This window comes from Molossus molossus, unplaced genomic scaffold, assembly GCF_014108415.1.
Source record: "Molossus molossus isolate mMolMol1 unplaced genomic scaffold, mMolMol1.p scaffold_m16_p_9, whole genome shotgun sequence".
Classification (NCBI taxonomy): domain Eukaryota; kingdom Metazoa; phylum Chordata; class Mammalia; order Chiroptera; family Molossidae; genus Molossus; species Molossus molossus.
In genome coordinates, this window is record NW_023425403.1 from 18,899,724 (window position 1) to 18,919,003 (window position 19,280).

The 19,280-nt window shown below is 46.4% G+C and overlaps 1 protein-coding gene across 10 annotated transcripts in view; it reads right to left on the reverse strand.

Moving 5' to 3' along the window:
* Positions 1 to 4,931: 4,931 nt before the first annotated feature.
* The window catches only part of MFHAS1 (malignant fibrous histiocytoma amplified sequence 1), a 73,753-nt gene continuing 59,404 nt past the window's right edge, over positions 4,932 to 19,280 (reverse strand). For 3 of the 10 annotated variants that reach the window (XM_036249823.1, XM_036249824.1, XM_036249820.1), the window contains 3 exons: positions 13,413 to 13,517; positions 8,109 to 8,149; positions 4,932 to 5,039 (listed from right to left, as the gene is read on the reverse strand). Coding sequence is in view for 4 of the 10 variants with exons in the window: in XM_036249824.1 (XP_036105717.1) it covers positions 13,484 to 13,517 (34 nt within the window). In the remaining 6 variants the exon portion in view is untranslated. Of the gene's footprint in view, positions 5,040 to 8,107; positions 8,150 to 13,178; positions 13,518 to 14,921; positions 15,016 to 17,429; positions 17,538 to 18,895; positions 18,932 to 19,280 lie in introns of those variants that run through there. The other 7 variants (XM_036249827.1, XM_036249826.1, XM_036249819.1 and 4 more) reach the window with 7 other exon arrangements.

The window sequence follows — 19,280 nt, forward strand, 5'->3', positions numbered from 1 at the left end:
CTCTCTCTCTCCCTCTCTCTCTCTCTCTTTCTCTCTGTATAATTTACTTCTGAACCTTCTTATGGTAAATTGCAAATTGTCCCTAAATACTTCAGCACGTATTTCCTAAAACGAGACCAGTCTTATACATACCCTCACTAGATAACAAAATCAGGAAATTAATGACACTAATGTATTATTTAATCTACTGAATTTATTTAATTTCACCAATTGTCTCCCTATTGCTCTTTTAGCAAAAAAAAACCCCACAAAAACACAAAACCACAAACCATTCGGGCTCCAGATGCAATCCACCCTCATCTTTGGTATTTGGTCCCTTTGGTATCTTTTACTCTAGGTAGCTCTTCAGGCTTTCTTGTCTGGCTTGGACTTTTTTGAAGAGTATGAGCCAGTTACCTTGTAAGAGTTTTGAGTTTGTTACAGTCTCTGTGATCAGATTCGTGACGCACATCTTTGGCAGGATCGCAGGGGGTGAGGCAGCGTTCTCAGGGCAACGTATCAAGAACAAATTACTGGTGACGTTAGCATTGATCAGTCTGTTAAAGTGATGTCTACAACATGCTCTACTGTAAATACTATTTTATCCTTTGTAATTAAAACTCTTTGGCCCTGGTCAGTTTGGCTCAGCAGTTAGAGTGTTGGCCCGTGGACCAGAGAGGCCCAAGTTCAGTTCCTGCTAAGGGCACGTACCTCTGTTGCAGTTTGTCCCCGACCCCGGTTGGGGTCCTGTGGATGGCAGCCACTTGATCTCTCTCGCATCGATGTTTCTCTCTCTTTCTTTCTCCCTCTCTATCTGAAGATAAATGCAAAAATGTCCTCCGGTGAGGATAAAAATAAATAAAACTGTCTTTGGGGTGATAATTTTAATACTATGTAAATATCCTACTAATGTTCCAATTTTTACCTATTATTTTTATCATCCTTAATGCTTTTTGCCCAAATTATTATAATAGTTACTAAATGGTGATTTTCTAATTCCATCATTCCATGTTTACTAGTTTGCATTCTACTGTAAAGAAGTGCTTCCCCCTCCCCACCTATTTATTCACTTATTTATATCAGTAGCAATACTCACGGATCCTCATTTTAGTCTGCGTTACGATCCATCGCACTCTCTCTTTATTTTGATGCTCAAGTTGTCCCAGACTTGGCCAGAGGAAGCTTCATCAGTCTGGCTCCTGTGTCCTTTGTGTGGGTCCCAGCATCCTTTGAGCACTTACTTCTTCACACAGCAAGCTGCTCCAGCCCCAGAAACCAGCCTGTTCTCCAAGGAACAGGAACGTGAACTATTTTTAGTAGAACAGAGTATTTAAAAACCCAGAGCTGGGCACTAAATGTGTTCATGGCTACTGAGATATCACTGCTTATATATATATATATATATATATATATATTTTTTTTTTTTAAATCTCACCTGAGGTCATTTTTCCATTTTTTGTTCAGCTAGAGTGGGAGAGAGAGAGAGAGAGAGAGATAGAGAGAGAGAGAAATATCGACGTGAAAGGGACACACTGAGTGGCTGCCACCCACATGACCCAACCAGGGCCGGGGACAAACTGCAACCAAGGTACATGCCCTTAGCGGGAACTGAACCCGGGTCTCTCTGGACCGTAGGCCAACACTCTAACCGCTGAGCCAAACTGGCCAGGGCAGAATACCAGTGCTTTTAGTCTCTCTCAACAAACAGTCAGGAATATATGTCTGTGTCCTGAGAGTCACATTGATTTCTGTATCTATATATTCTGAAACCGTGTGTGTATACTGATACTTCGAATTCCAGTACAGCACCATGGGGTTCATTCTCGCCTTCTCCATGTATTTGAAATTCTCTTCTCTGATAGTGAAAAATCTGGATCCTGTTATTTACTCAGTCTGAGAGTATCCATAAAGTAGTTTCAGAATGCTAATGTATACCACTGTGAAAATAACATACTTAATAACGACCATAATTGCCAAGTTTTTTATTTTAGGCTGAGGGTATAAAATCAAATAACTGTGTTCAAAAATTACTTGATTAATTCCCTATGCTCCCTGTCTGTGTGGTTGTTGTTTATTTAAAGACTATTAGGATTATTTGTTTCTGTTCATTTATATATGCAGTTTTCATCCCATATCCTTATTGATTCTATTTATTAATGTTTTTATTTATTCTTTGAGTATGTGAAACATAAACATGGTCTTAAAAGTCACTGCTTTTTTAACTTAACAGTGTAATCTGGAAATTGCTCCATGTAAATTTATGCTAAGACCTTCATTCTTTTTTCACGGCTGCATAGTACTCCATTATGTGGATATACCCTATTTATTCAACTTCTCCCCTACGTATAGGCACTCAGGTTATTTCCAGTATTTTGGACTTACAAACAAGGCTGCAATGAATAACACTGTGTATATATATTTTTGTTATGCTAGAGTAGTATCTTCAGGGTAAATTCTTAGAAGTGGAATTGCTGGGTCAAAAGATAGTTTTAAATAGATATATAACTACTATTTATTGCAAATCCCTTCTAAAGGTGCTGTACCAGTTCCAGTCCAACCAGCAATGTAAGAGAATGCCTATTTCCTACAATTTCTCTAACAGAATATGGTCATACTTTTTAATTTTCATCCATCTGGTAGGTGAGAAATGACATCTCACTGAAGTTGTCATTTGCATTTCCCTCATTTTGAGTGGGTTGAACATTTTTACGCTAACTTTAGATTTTTTTTTTTTATGAATTGTTTATTAGTATCTTTTATTCTTTTTTCTATCTATTTTTTAATCTTCCTTCCATTAATTAAAAATTTTTATATATTACAGACATTATTTCTTTATCTGTGGAAAATGTTGCAAATATTATCTCCCAGTTTATCAGGTATGCTTTGATTTTGTTCATTTTTTGGCAAGAGATTTTTTTTATCTTCACCAATCTTCATTTTTTTTGCTTCTGTATGTTGAGTCTTAGAAAACCTTTCTTCACATATATGTTATGATAGAATTCACCCCAGCTTTCTTCTAATCACTCTATGATTTTATTCTTACAAAATTCAAATACATTTTGTATCCTTTTAAAAAAGGTAACATGATAGTCCGGCCAGTGTGGCTCAGTGGATTGAACATCGTTCCATGAACTGAGAGGACCTGGTTTGATTCCGCTCAGGGCATATGCCTGGGTTATGGGTTCAGTCTCAGCGGGGGGCGTGCAGGAGGCAGCGGATCTATGGTTCTCTCTCACATTGATGTTTCTATCTCTCTCCCTTCCTCTCTAAGAAATCCATAAAAACATGTATTTTTTAAAAAGTTATTTAAAAAATATGAGGATTTCCATTTACATTGTCCTGGTTTTTCTGTCTGTAAACCAGGTATAATGATTTCCATCTCATCATCGCATCACACATGGGAAACATCAGCCCATGTCCCATCAGGCTCTTAGTCTTTACGTGCAAGACAAGCATTTTGAAAAGAGGATATGAAACCCTGTTCTCTGAACTAATGTGCCAACAAAGGCTTAAATGAATTGTATCTCTAACCCATCTGCAGCCAATGAAGCCCTTTGGGGGAAACGTTCTCCGGACGTTCTCAGCGCTGTTCCCAAGCACCTCGTTTTCGCTCCTTTCCAGCCCCTGGATGCACCTTCATCAGACACAGAGGAAGACAAACCTGGTCGCTGAAAGACAGCCGTGAGCATGAAGGAAGAACTGGGTAGTAAAATTCACCAGGTTAAAAAAAGAAATCTACAAATAACTTCACCTGCATGAATTGACTCGATTTCCCCCTCTATATGCTATCCTCATATTCCTTCAACACACACATTTGATTTTTTAAAATATGATATAGTGATATTCTGACTCCCACCTTTACAGACTTATTAAACATTGGGGATATAATCCCTAGCACCTAATATGCAAAATTTCAAGTTTATATAAAATATAAATTAGCAAGTATGTAGGCTACTGCAAAATCATCTACTCTAAGGATCTTTTCAAAGAGGTAGTTCTCCTGATACATTTAAACTCTGACCCAGCTGACAAAATGCGATGTTCATGGGTGCGGAGAACAAAGCTCATATCCTAGTTCGGGTTTGAGTCTATACACAGCTGAACTTTTACCCAGGAAACACTGTAATCATCTTTTTGACCTTCATCCAGATGCATCTGGTAAGTGGCCTTACTGTTTGAATAATATAGGAGCCCTTTATAACACTGTATAATCGCAGGCTTGGAAAGACCACTGTTCACATTACCAGCGGTTCTCAACCTTCCTGATGCTGTGACCCTTTAATACAGTTCCTCATGTTGTGGTGACCCCCAACCATAAAATTACTTTTGTTGCTACTTCATAATTGTAATTTTGCTACTGTTATGTCTTAGGCAACCCCTGTGAAAGGGTCGTTTGACCCCCAAAGGGGTTGCGACCCACAGGTTGAGAACCGCTGCGTTACACCCTGACAAATGGAGTCACTAAGCAGGGTCCCTGCCTCCACAGCGAAGACACAACAGGGCAGCGTTGTTAGCACCCAGCCTTGCGAATATCGGCGCCTTCTCTTTCCCATGCCCACACATGCAAGTCTCTGCAGGGGCTGATGGTGCTGATACTCCCGGTGGCCTTTGTGACCATCGCCAGCAGGAGCAAGTTCTGTGGCCTTTTCTCACTTGCAGGGTGTCTGCAGGGAGAACGGACCGGCTGTGGTGAACTGGGGGCAGAGCAATCTCTAGTAGGGGCTGTGGGTGGTCATCTAAGGGACGCTCGTTTTTTTTTTTGTAATGACATTGTAATTTCAATATAAAGTTTATTGTGGGTAACTTGGAAAGCAGCCTGAAGTATAACAGAGGTGGGAAAAGAAGTTACCCGTCCTCCCAAATCTAAAGGAATCTGTTAGCATTTGGGGTGTTTGGTAGTACGAAGAACCAAATAGTGAAGCCACTTTTAAACTGAGAAGAAATACCTTCTTATCGCACATCTTCAAAAGTCCCAGCCACGGGTCTTCTTGGAGCAGATCTGGTATCTGGGTGCTATCGTTACAGCAAAGTTTTCATGCAGGAAACTTCCATGTTTTTTCCTAGTTGACCACATAGAATCTGTTTTTCATACACAAGCTTTTACCGGGAGGTTGGCATTTGAGGGTGGCGAACAGTCATCTCATCTGGAGGAACTTGCTATCAAGCTGCTTTGGAGAGTGTGTCCTTGGGGTGTCGCTGTCCTGCCCTTGGTGCGCTCTCTGCGGGGATGGGGACTTCAGTGGCACGCTCATTCTGTGCATATGTCTTTACACGTGTTGAAAACACACTAGATATAAAACTTGCCCCTCATTTTTTTCACTTAAAACTGTAGCAAAGGTTTTTGTCTATTATTATGAGCCGTTCTTCAGAAACATCATTCTAATGACATTTCCTATCAGATATTTCAGCATTTTCCCATTGTTGCTTTAAATCTTTATGAGAAACAGCCTCACACACGTACCTTCGACCACCTCTACAAGGTTGCAATGGATCCCCGAGGGTGGGATCAAACTCTGAGGGTGGATACCCGAGGGTGGGATCGAACTCTGAGGGTGGATCCCTGAGGGTGGGATCGAACTCGCACACGCTGACAGCTTTCCGTAGCTCTTACTGCTTCTCAGAGTGGCCCTCGGCACGATGAGTGCGAACGAGGCAAAATTGAAAGGCACATGCTCTGGGAAAGTTCTCGTTCTAGATGGCACAAGATGTCAAAAATCAGGTGGCTTACTGACACATCCCTTTTAGTATCTTCATTTTACAAACCTAATAATGAACCATAGTTCCATCTGGGGTCCCGTCTGGGAAGTCTAGCCTCTGAGGTGCCTCACCTTACAGTCTGCTCAGTCCGTGGTTTAACAACACGGGTTCCAGGAACAGCCCTCTGGAGGCGCCCCAGGGTGCCAGCATCTCTGGGGAAACCCGATTTACTGTTTTCCTCTGGCTGTGTTGAATGTCCCCCTCTTATCACAGGGGGTCACCCTTGCACAGAAATTGTATCACTCATCCAACCTGTCTGCTTAAGAACTTGAACATGTAGCTCTTCTCACTTGCCTTTAAAAATAACACCGTGATAAGAGCCTTGAAGGCCAGTGATCACATGGATCGGTTCACTATCTGTTGGACTCCTAGAGGCTGTTCCCGATACCACGTACGAGTAAAAAGTGCCCCAGTCCCAGCCGAGCCCCACTACTCAAGGCCACTGCATGACAGACACAGGGTTAGTCACAAGGAGAACCAGGTCAGAACACGTGTGTGGATCGGTGCAATGAGAAAAATGACCCTAGTGTTCGCAGATCAGCTCCAGTAATTTTGTAGCTGTGGGACAATGGCCTTATGGACTGGCATAGATTCTACTCAGACTGGGAGAGACCTTAAGCAATCACTGGGTATACAGACGAGCAGTCTGTGGCCTACAGAAGTCCCATGACATGTGCAAGGCCTCGTGGCTAGTCAATGGCTGTCTGGGTCTTTACCCAGGCCATCTGATTGCAAGCTCAGTGCTCTCCTAGAACTGCAGCAGCTGTGTCTCTGGCCCAGGTCAATGGTGTTTGGCGGAACTACTTGAGAGAGAAGCCCGGACATATGAGAAGACATCCCCTTCTATAATGTTGCTGCCACCTGCACACAAGTAGTGGCATTTTCTGGTGCAGCCTGGATGCTGATAGTCATCCACTTGTCTTGTTTGCATCTCTTAGGAGGAGATAAAATTCATTTAAGAATTCATTTTCCCAGCCCCTTATTTATAGCAAGCATGAAAGAATAGCTCTGAATCACGATTCTTTCCTGGTGAGATGCAAACCAGTCTGCAGGGAACCATGTAACCAGGGAACTGTCATTTCCTGACCTCAGCATCATTAAACCTCGTCAATAGCATCCCATTAGCTGCTTTTCATGTAATTGTATAAACACAGTTTTGCCAGTTCAAAGCACTTGGAAGTGTTTCATTATGCCTCCTTCCTAGCTGGACAATACTGACTGCGTGCCAAGGCTGACAAAGTAACTAGCTCGTCCGTCAACTAGTAATGTTTTGGATTTGGAAGAAGGCAGCTGGGCCGAAGTCTTTAGAGGCATGTTATCATTTCATGTCACTCTAGGAGCCAGGGTAATAATGAGGGGCTCACGCCCATGTGCTTGGGTGTGGAAGCTGGGAGTTAGGGAAAAGGGTGAGGGGCCTCCTCATTCCTCCCTCCCTGGCTCCTCAGAGGTCGAATTTAGCTCAGCTTCACCAACATGCACTAAAGGGATGGCATGTGGAAGGTGTTGCCAAGGAGTTCTCATTCCTGAAGACAAGACAGAACGATGAAGTGCTACAGTGGCCACAGACGTGCTAACTGGGACAGGAAAGAGGGACGTTAACTGTGCCTGAGACTTGGGGAAGCTACAAGGAAGGACCAGCATTTGAGCTGCAAGCATCCAGCAGGTGAGGAGAGTTCTATGAAAAGGAACCACTCCTGTGAGTAGAAGGCACACAGCAGAGGGGGGGGGGGGGGTTGCAAGTGCAGGGTGCAGGGCATGGCGGGGGGTGAGTGACCCTGTGAGTGGTGAACATTACGGTCTCCGAATGCAAGAAAGTCAGCTCATAGCCGAGGCCGGTCTGCCTCACTCGGTGCTGCACCCCAGAGCCCCAGCACTCGGCACCTAAGGGGTGCCCAGTACTGAGTGAGGGAATGCCTAGGAGAGAGGTCCTCTTCAGTTGGGAATTTTTGGTGCAAATCCTGGGATCCCTTCAAGTTACCTCAAGCAATGGGTGGGACTCAGGGGAGGTGAGTCATTTTAAGAATGTATCTGGACTGGGACAATGGAGGCAACTCTAGCGACACCCGGACCTTTCAGACCCACTCACGGGGTGGCCTCTGGCACGCTTTGCTGCAGTTCAGTTCTACTCTGCCAGCTTCTTCGGCTTCACCCAGGTCTATGTTCCGTCTTAACCTTGGTCTGGAAGTGGCCCTAACAGCCCTCTGGCTCCTCTCCCCCATATCACGTTCTTCCTACTGTTGATGGCTGGGTCTTCAACTGGTTGGGAAACTGGTTGGCCTGGGCAGATTCGCATACCAGCCACCAGATGCCTGCGCCTGTGCTAGCTGGCGCTGAACTAGCAGCAGGGCACTGGGAGCTGGGGAAGGTGTTACCTTAGACTTGGCTGTGGCTGCACGAACAGTCTCAACGACACCTGTGGAGGGAACAGAGTTAGATTTAGGCCAATTGACTGAGGAAATGACTTGTATGCAGAAGGCACACGTGGAAGGCTTTGACCTGGGCACAGGCTGCTGGCTCTATACCCGTTCATGTCCTCAGACTATCATGCCACTGGCCAGCAGCCTAACAACTCACTGCCCCCAAATATTTCCCTTTGAGATTTGTGTGTTCACTTGAAAGACTCATCGCTCTGTCCTTGTTCTCTCACAGAAGCTCGTGGCCTCAGCTTCCCTAACCGCAGACTGAGTGGGCTGCCCGGGTGGGCCTCGCCTGATCAGCTGAAGGCACGAAGAGAACAAAAGGCTGACTGTCCCCCAGAAAGAGAGCATCCTGCCTAACGGCCGTCACACTGGCATCGGCTCTGCAGATTCTGGACTTGCTAGCCTCCCGAATCAATGGGCCAATTTCGTATAATAAATCTCTTCCCAATGTATGCTATTGGTTCTGCTTCTCTGGAGAACCCTGATAGGCTTTTTTTGGCCATTACAAATTGTGCTGCCATAAACATTTATTGACAAGTTTTTGGATAGACATGTGCCTTTCTCTTGGGCATCGACTGTAAGTAGAGTTGAATGTTAAACCTTTCAAATAACTGCCAAACTGTCTGCCAAAGCGTCTTTACCGTTTTAGCAGCAGTGTGTTGACATCCTTGTCAACACTGACATTGTCTCCCTCTGTCGTGGTGGCCATCACAGTGGGTGTGAAGTGGTACCTCACTGAAGTTCTGATTTGCATATCCCTCACATTCTGTAATCACCCTTTTTCTTCTGTGACCTATGGGTGATTTAGTAATATATATTTGTGTGTATATCCCAAATGTCCTTTTCTTTTTGATGGATTGACCCTTTTTCATAATGAAATGTTCCTCTTTACCTCCAGTCACAGTTTTTTGTTTGTTTTCATGTCTATTTTGTCTAATATTAGTACAGTCACTCCATGGTGGGATTTTTTGCCCAGCATGTCTTTATTCAACTTTCCATCTATTTGTATTTTTAAATTAAAATCGACCTCCTGTAGCCCTGGACAGTTTGGCTCAGCGGTTGGAGTGGCGGCCTGTGGACCAGAGTCCCGGGTTCGGTTTCTGCTAGGGGCACGTACCCCCCCCCCCAAAAAAAAATCTACCTCCTGTAGAGAGCATACATTTTAATCCAATCACACAATCTCTGTCTTTTGATGAGTTGTTTAACCCATTCCCACTTAATGTTATTAGTGATATGGTCAGTGCAAACCTCTTGGGTTGCACTTTGAGAACACTGGTCTCAGACAACATCAACAGACCACTCTTGGGAAAGGGTTCCTTGCACTCAGGTACACGTGGGAATGGGGCACAACATCCCCTTTGGACACTCACAATGTATATCTGCATCTAAACGGTTCTGAGACCTGCAGCAATAGCTCTGAGGCTTTATTTAATGCAGCATTTCTCACACTTTCTTGATCTCAGAACTTATTTTTTCAGAAGAACAAGTGTTAGCATCTCTGGAGACAAGAATGTCTCATGGACCAGTTGGGGAAACAGTACTGAGTGTTTAGAATGAAATTCACTTCATTAAAAATCTTTCTTGTATATCAAGATGAAGAAGATATTTTTACTTGTGCTTAAAAATTAAAATAGGGTTTCTGTTACCAGGTGAGTTTTCTCACGCCATCAGACCAGGTAACTTCGAAGGGTCGTGTGCTTTTCCAGAACTTCTCCCAGGCCCCTCCCTGCAGCTGCTGCCAGATGGTGTCCTTTTTAACTCCGCACCTGAGCAACAACCTGTATACGCAACGCAGGCCTGGAATCTACTTCAAAAAACTCTAAGTAGGAGAACTAGACTTGGTAGGGGTGATAGATGTGAGAAATCAGGAACTTCTACAAGTCACCAGGGACACCTGCTGACCAAGTTTAGAGAACTCTAGAGGTTCTTGGTGAAGGAAAAACAGGCCCCAGTGAAGGCTTTCGATCCTCCTGCTCTGCTCGCCAGGAAGGAAGCAGGGCCTCGCTCACCTGACCAGCCCTTCCACACAAACCTGTTCCCATGGAGCTTCTGAGAATTCGGACGGCCTCGCTCACCTGACCAGCCCTTCCACGCAAACCTGTTCCCATGGAGCTTCTGAGAATTCGGACGGCCACACGGGTTCAGCTTCTCTGCTGGCAGAGGTGCCTTTGGATTCAGGGCTCCCAGGGGCTCCACCGACCTTCTCAGGAGTCTCAGGGCGAAGCCCTCCTGGCCAGGGGGCCCCTTCTTCTCTGTACCCCCAAAGCCCCAGCACTCCAGGGTGGGGCTTCCCTAGCGGCTGTGGCTTCTGCAGGAAGCAGCCTGTCTTTTCCTTTGCTTACCTTCTCCACTGTCCTTTAGAACAAACAGGAAGAACAGAGCCTCTGACCTGGTACCTGAGGATCTGCCCTTTCGGCCTGAAATATACCCCCTCCAACCCGACAATACCAAGGTGGGGGCACGGACTTCTGAGAGCCCAGGGAAAGGGAACTTGCAAGCTTATCTGCTTCATTAGCTCTGACTGGGAGCACAGCAGACTACTGGAAAAGGCTCTGGTTAAGAGACCAGAGCCGACATTCAGGAGTTGACTCTCCAGCCTGAAAACAGGGGCAGAGTTTTCAACAGTTTTCCTCTTCGGGACTTAATCCCCAACCGTGGCTGCCACCAGCCACCTCCCATAGCTCCAGAGCGACTTCACTAAAAATGTAAAATAGTTACACCTTAACTGACACAATCCAAACTTTAAAAAAATAAAAAACAAACAAACAGAAATAACTAAACTCTGGAAATGTAATTGCTTAAACATTTGTATTTTTATTGAACGTTTTAATTTTTTTTTAAATGTCTGCCCAGTTACAACAATTAAATAGGATGCTGCAATTACAATTCACAAACCGTGGCATGAAAACTACCCCCCCACCAGGACGGCGGAGCCCTGTGCACTCTGCACTCCAAGCGGCCCTCCGCCCGCGATGTGAGCAATGTGAGCGCAGTCCTTGTCTCCTGGGGCGAGAACATTTCGGGCAGCGCTTCACAAGTCCTGGAAGTGGTTTTGCTACCACAGAGTGAGGAAGAGAAACCACAACAAACTCTAAGGGTGTTTCTTGGGGAGGCCGGGGCCTACTTGGCAGGAAGACCCCCTGTGCGGCGTGAGCTGCCTGTCCCGGTGCTGTCTTCCCGGTGTCGGGAGAGGACCTCCCTGCACAGGCCCGAGCTCAGTGCTGTCTCTCAGCCCTTCCGCCCCAGGCAAGTTCCCCAGCTTCTCTGGAGCTGCTTCGGGTCACATGACCCTCTCCTGCGCTGGCCTCCTTACTTAACTGCATGTGACCCCAGGACTTCTCACTGCTTCTCTAGGGTTCAGATGACAGCACAGAACACCACTTGTCGAAAACAGCGGATATTAAGGACATGGGCATTTATGTTCATAACAACAACACACTCTTTGCAGGGCTGTTTTTTTTTTTTCATTTAATATGGTCCCCTAAAGAATTAGCTCCAAGTCACCCACTTAAGAGAGTTTTTTCAAAAGATGGGTCAAAATCAGAAAATTTGACAGTTTAGGGACTGTCTTGTGCCAATTAAAACACTTTTACACTCAACAATTCAATGGTCCATAAAGCAATTAAACGTTAGCCTTCAGTTTACATTTAACCTCACACACATGCACGCGCGCGCGCACACACACACATGCACACGCATGCACACACACGAGAACTGTGACAAAAGGATTCACCAGATTAATTCTGTGACTGTGTTCAAAAAACAGCGAATTCTCAAATCTGAGGTGGGATATTCAAGTATTGAAAAATGGAGAAATAGTCTGATTCAACTTGACTTTCTGATCATAGAAACCATCCTTGTTTAACTGGAGGTTCTGGAATTTAGTTACGTTAACTCCTGGGCACAAAATATTCTACAAAAATCGACTTGTGATATTTTGCCATGCGGCCGCTTGCGCTGAGACTGTGCACTGCAGCGTTGCGAGAGGCGACACGTATAAAGGAACACGCCAGCTGCCTCTCCTTCGTCCTCACTGGTGCACAGTCTCGCACTGTGATCAGCACACACAGGCGCCAGACGCAGAGTCGCGCACACCCCTCGGCCTGGAATGTGTTACCACTGCAGTGGATGCTGTTGGGCCCTCATTGGGATTCGAAGAGAAAGCAATTTGTTGGGTTTGCTTTTTAAGTTTTGCTTCATGGAGATTTTAAAATGGGTTTTACTAGGTCTTGGCAGCCAACCGACCCATCGGAGGCTCTGTGTGCATAAATAACCAGTGGGGCCTATGCTGTCCAGGGAGGCCATTTGCTATCCCAAGTGCTCTGCTCAACGTCACACACTCTGTTCTAGGAGGAAAAAGCCCCCATTACCAGGGTTCTCCGCATGCTGCAGAACTGACTCCTGATTATCTTAAGCTGGTAAAAGACTCAGGTTTCCCGTGGCCTTGCTGACCACTTGCCCTCCTCTGCTGAAGGGTCCTCACACCAGACCTCCGTCAGGGCACTGCAGTGACTACAGGAAAGCCCGGAGCAAGGACACTCTGCTGCACAGTGGTGACATGTGGGCAGAGAAACGGACAGTCCCCCACCTGCCCGCCAGCTCACAGGCAGGGACCTTCGTTAGGAGGCGAGGAGACGGTGCCTGAGGTTCATTGGCAACCTCTGCGAACCAACCCTTAAGCCACAGGCAGATAGATACCTTTTTTTTTTTTTTTAATCTAAAAAGGATTAAAGAATAAAGAATGAACTAAAGGGTCTTATGCTAAAATAAGAAATCAGCCCCAGGTTGGCACAGTTCTCATGCGAATATTGCACCCAGTGTTAACTAACGCTAGAAGCTTCAAACTGTATAAATTTAAATGTATTTGCATATTATAAAAATAAAGATAAACATATACATATTTTACACTAGTTACGGAACAGCAATGAATGGTCAGTCGCTCCCTCTGTCACACTGAACAGAACTGAAATCTGAGTGCTCTACCTACCACCACTTGTACTGGAACTATGGCTTATATGTGCACAGAAAACAAAATCCCTGAGAAGCCATTCAACTTTTTTTTTTTTTTTTTTTGTCTTTTTCTTCAAGTAGCGCTCTCCTTGGAGGATCACAGTTCTGAGGTTCAGGTTGTAAAACATTTGCTCCACATTCTCTCCCGCCCTCCCCCTCCTCTGCCGGTCGGCCGCGCTCCCGTCTCTGAGAGCACCCTGCACACGACGCAAGTCCACGGGCACCCCGGGAGTGGGGCGGGTTTACCAGGCATGAAAGACGGTCCAGCTGAGTTCGGATGCTCTCTTTTCTCCACGGAAACTCCACAGCCACAAAGGTCACTGGTTTCTGTGCTTTTCACCAACGTTCTTCCTGTGTGGGTAGACAGAAGCAAGCAATGACCTCAGGTCACGGTATGCTCGCCTGTAAGCACAAGACGTGATACTACAGATCTGTTTTTGCCCAGATTTTCATTTCTGTGTCTAGAACGCCTTATAAAAATGCAAATGTCAGGCAACAAATGTTCCTACAAAGGAAAGAGTCCTTTCACTAGACACCTGTCAAACATTTCCGTCGGCAGCCCGAGGCTCGGACGTGGAGACCACACCATTGGATACTAGCAGCAGGCCGTGCGATCTCACAGCTGCACGAGATTTCTAATTAAGACCCCCCCCCCCCAACGAAGCACAGCACTGCCTCCCTTCCAGAAACTCACCAGCCACATGCTCAACAAGCCTCTGGGGGCCGGGCTACAAACTAAGAAGCAGGAATGGGCCTCTGGACTAAGGCAGATTTTACTTCAAGTGTCGTAAGCAAGGCTGTCAAACTCAACCCCGGAATTGCAAAATGAAAAAGCTGCTGGATCTTCAGCTCACGAAACAGAGTGACATTCAATTCAGACACAAGAGGAAAAAAATGGCAAATGTCCCCATCCCTTATTTTGGCTTTCCTACTGTGGCAAGCGATGTGATGTCTTAGGAACTATTTTAGCAACATTAAAAAAAAAAAAAAACCACAGAAGGACACAAAGGGGTTATGATTCTCTCCCTCACCCTCCGCCCCATCTCTCCTAAGGCTCCCTGATTTTATGGGAACTGATAATTTAGTATCTACTACTGCATGAATCATCAGCTCCTCGCCGTCCTACCAGGAAAGACTTTCTTCTCCTGAATCTTACCAAGAAGCAAACTAAGGCTCCAAGAGGAGAAATAACTTGCGAGGGTAAGGGTACCCGCCTGGGGGCGGCAGAGCCAGGCCTTCGCAGGAGGTGGGAATCTTTGGGGTCCCGAGGACAGTTTCCTGTTTCGCTGGCACTCAGTCACGAGGGCCCTTTGCAGGCCTACTGCTACAGTAGCTCCACAGAAAGAAAGTTTCGAAGACCGCCTCAAATTCAACACATCCAACTGTAAAGAGGACAGCGGCGTGAAAACACGGTCCAGCCGAGCACAGAACTTTGGTGCTACGCCACGCAGGCGCGTGTGCTACGGAAACGTTTTCCTCGCGGAATCTAAGAGCCTTCGGAAATGCTGACAGCTGTGTCTGGCTGTCTGCACCCCACTCCCCAGCCACACATAGGACTGAGAAATACCAGAACCCCGAATCAAGGGCACCTGCAGGGAATATTCCAATGTGGAAGGCAGTAAAAGGAAAACCGGTTGAACCTTTCCCGCACTGACACCACATGTCGTGTTTGGGCTCTTAGAGAAAACCAAACCCATCCAGTCACCAACCTTCCCCACCGCTCACTGCTGCCCCATCTCGTAAACTTGTCCTCACCCATCAATCAAGGTCCAGCAAGTTCCCAGAATGTTCCCCAGTTCTGGCAGGTGGCATCCTTTCTTCTCTGTGCCCCCGGGACTCTGTCGTATACCTATCTCAGCAGGTATCACATTTTAGTTGTAATTACTCACAAGACTGCCTGGTGATAACTTCAGTTCTTTCTCCCCCAGGAGGCAATTAGATCCTTGAGGGTAGGGTCTATCTCAGTTATTTCTGCATCCTCAACACTGGGCACAATGCCCAGCAGAGGACAAATACTCAACAAAGATCTGCTGAATGAATAATTAATAAGATGTGATGAAAAAGTCACAGTTAAAAAAATAGCCAAGTGCATTACTATAGTGGAGGGGCATAAGAAATACTGGGAATGGTTTCTCATTCGATAATATTAGTTTGAAAAACAAAAGGACTAGAGAATAGGCCAGTTGAGACTCGAGCACAGGAATCCTGGCAGATGGGTGGGCCCAGAGGACAGTGCAGCAGAAGAGAAAGTTGCCCGGCCAAATTCACTCTTGTCAAGCACACCGATAAGACGGGACAACAGGTCTGCTTATGGAGAAGCAGGAAAGTGTGGAAGCTGACAGATTCCCAGCTTTCCAGCCGGGTGGGAACAGGGTGAGGAAGGGCCCTGAGGGAGGAAGACGATCATTCACACCTGTGGAGCCTGCAGGCCCTCCAAGGGGCTGCCAGGCAGGAAGTGGGCAACAAGGCCTGGAGTAGAAGAGAGAGGTCAGCTTGGGGTGGGGGGGTCTCAGACCAGAATCCTCCAAGTTATGGAACATGCATTCCTGATGCAGCAAAATTATTCAAGGTATTTAGAAGCCTGGGCTGAAACGGAAGCCATGCCATGATGTAGTAACCAGCTTTCCTTTTCCTCATTCTGAAGCTTTGCTGTCTGGGGTCCTGCTGCCCCTGGACGGACTGCCCTCCAGTGTTAGACAGTTCCCAGTGACAGCAGACAACTCCAATGTGAGCGTGCTTCTCCAGTACAGAGTGACGATCCAGAGCCCGTGCCCCAACCACCTCCTCTATCGGCTCTCACACTGGGCCACCATTCACCTGCCCTCGTCACCCCCAAGGGCCTGGTACCAGACAGCCAGGGCCCACGGCAATATCCAAACGCCATTCCTGCCTGTTCACCCTGCCTGGTCCCCTTCCCACAGAAGCACAGCCCAGGCTCTTGCCCACAGCCCCTCCCTCTCTCCGCCTTGGACCGTCTGCACGGCACGTCTGTCGTGAGGAGAGGTGAGTCATGAGCTGTCCTTCCAATGGCAGCTGTTTCCTGGTCTGTTGGCCTCACTACACCTGCAGTGTTCTAGGAATACGCTCCATTTTAACAGCAATGTGGAAGAACTTGCTGTGAAAACAGCCCCGATCCGGGAGCCCCAGCGTGGATTTCAGGCCCGGCTGCGCACTCAGGACCCGTGGTGTGGGGCTCCACTCCGGGTATTGATGCTCACTGGGCAACTGCAGGTGGCTCATCGCCAGAGCCTCCTGGATCCCTGAGCCTTCCTGGGCGAGGAGGAAGGTCCATCCGGCACTCATGGACCTTCCTTGGGCGGGCACCTCCAGTAATAAGCTCAACTCTGCTAGGAAGTCAGAGGGAGGATTTTACTCAACTGTTTCTATTTGCATTTTGAAATTTTGTTTTTTATTATTACCTTTATGTGCCACCCCCAGTGTACACCACTAACAATTCCGAGTAGAAAGAACAGCAACCGAATTTATTGAGCGCTATTTACTCAGCGTGAGGAATACTGCTGCCAAATGCTGTCCCTGCGACAGTCTCTTAGTGCTCACAGTGACCCCCGAGATCAGTGCTTCTGCAATCTGCATCTGCCATGTGAGCCGCCTACCTCACTGCATAATGAGTCAGGGAGATTCAAGCTCAGGAAGTTAACTCCTGAGCCCATCCAAGTGCTGGAGAAAATACATACAAACACTGATTTTAGAAAGCTATTGGCTGTGCTAATCCACTTGAGCTTTTTCTGCTATTAACATCCTGCCTAATTTTCAAGTAATATTTTAGATGACTTCTTTTTTCCAACAAGATTCTGATTACGAATATATGCAATATTATAGTAAGTTAGGCAAAAGAATCAAACAATTTCCTTCTTCTTAATTCCCAAATGTGTCTTGATTCTGGATAAATAAAGATTTGTAATCTGTCCTGCTCTAGAGAATCTTGTTTTTTTTCTTCATGTTTTTATTGATTTTTTATGGAGAGAGAGAGAGAAACATCGATGTGAGAGAGAAGCATGGATGGGCTGCCTTCTGCACGCCCCCTACTGGGGATTGAGCCCGCGACCTGGGCATGTGCCCTGACCAGGAATTGAATTGGGACCTCTCAGTCCAGGGGACAGCACTCAATCCACTGAGCCATGCCAGCCAGGCTCTAGAGAATCTTTTCATCCCAAACCTTACCCCCCTTTCCCCCTAAACTCTCCAAGTCTGCAGGAAGCCCTTATCTAGGTAAGAAACCCTCTCTGCTTCCCAGAGACTTACCCTTAAACACTGGTGCTCCTAAAGTCACAGACTGGGCACAGTAAATGATGGCATAGGGAAAGAAGCACTATCTTTTCCACTTAATTTTCCAAGAAAGTATGAAGATACCTAAGCAGAGAGGGAACAAAGTCCAGTATCAATGTGGCTGACGGGAGACTACACCATCAAAGAAGCACTTGCTCCTCGCCTGTAAGAGCGGCAAGGCTCATGAGCTGCCCCACTTTTTGCAAAGAACAAAGCAAATCAATGCAAATCAACCTGCTGCACGCCCCGGGCAAACCCCACGGGCAGCTTTCCCCACCTTCAGTGTCTTAAAAAATCTGGGGTCAGTAAAAAAGTCTCCAGTGTGATAAAGCCAAATTTATCTCACTCCATTGTTTAAAAACATTTTTTATCAAGCTCTTATTAACTACTCTGAGTGCAGGTAAACACACTTTGCCTGTTTATTTGGTGAGATCAAGGCCGCAGCATCTTCGTCCTACTTTTTATAAAAGGCTATTTCAATTGGTCTTAAATACCTTTATGTCATAACAATATAACTGCCAACACTGCTGTGCAAAGGCATCACTATATTTCTGCGCATACTCACAACAGTGTGTAGCTGGAATGTTACTGGGATCTTGCTTGAATGGAATGCTACAGTACATACACGATAACCCAAGTTTAGAGGGCAGCTTTGAACCGCAGGGTCTCAGCCTTGCCTTCTACTATCAGTAGCACTTTCTGGAAAAGGAGAAAGCTTGTCCCAACAATTGCAAACCAGCCTGTTTTTCTCTAATTCTATAACATGCACCCTGCCAAAATCAGAAAAAGTTCCTTTTCAGTGCTACCGCTCCACAGATGACAGACATGGTAGCAACACGAGAGAGATGGCAACTGTCGGGAAATAAAAATGATACGGTGTCCTTTCCTGTGTGTTCAGGGACCAGTCCTCTAACAAACCCCACGGAAGAACGTGGGCTGAAATCCAGGACACGTTAAGGTAAAGCGTTTTCGTACGCTAACCCGTGGAATTCTGTCTTTTACCCGAAGAGAGCAGAAGATAAGCTGGGTCAGCTGGCGAGGAGGTAGGTGTGTTCGAAACCTCTTTGGAAATGGGAGAGACAAACATTCGACCGGAACCTGAAAAGGCAGGCCCGAGCTCCCGTTTGCCAAAGTTCACACCTTCCCTTTGGATGGAAATTTTAAGGAGCTCAACCAGCAGAGCAAGAGGATGGACACAGAAATTCACAAATAAAACATTTTCAATGACGTTTCAAAAGTATCCTTCTACTTTCTCCTTCCTTTTCCCACTGAAAGCATAGGTTTGCCCCTTATGACTCCCACTGCCCAAGTCTCAGCGCCCCCTCCGAGTCCCGGAGCCCCGAAGGAGAACCCATGGGCTGATGGATGTCAGCCACCAGGTGCTGCCAAGCCTTTCACAATGTACGCGTCTACTAAATCGCCAGGGCACACGCTTTAAGTACCTTACGGTTTCATTTGTCAGTGATGCCTCAATAATGCTGAAAAGAAAAAGATCAGTGGTTGCCAAGGGTTAAGGGGAGGGGGACAAGGAGGGGGAGCATGGAGGACTTTTAGGGCAGTGAAAATCCTGTGTATGCTACTGTAGTATGATACAGGCCACTACACATTTGTCCAGACCCACAGACTGCACATCACCCAGAGCGGACTCTACTGGAAACCGTGGACTTCGGTGATCACGTGTCAGCGTAGCTTCCTCAGGCAGCAGATGTACGTTCCGGGGGTGGTGATGGGGGAGGGTGTGCATGCGTGGAGGCAAAGGGCACATGGGATCTCTGTCCCTTCTGCTCACTGTTGTTGTGAACCTAAACTGCTCTAAAAAATAAAGTC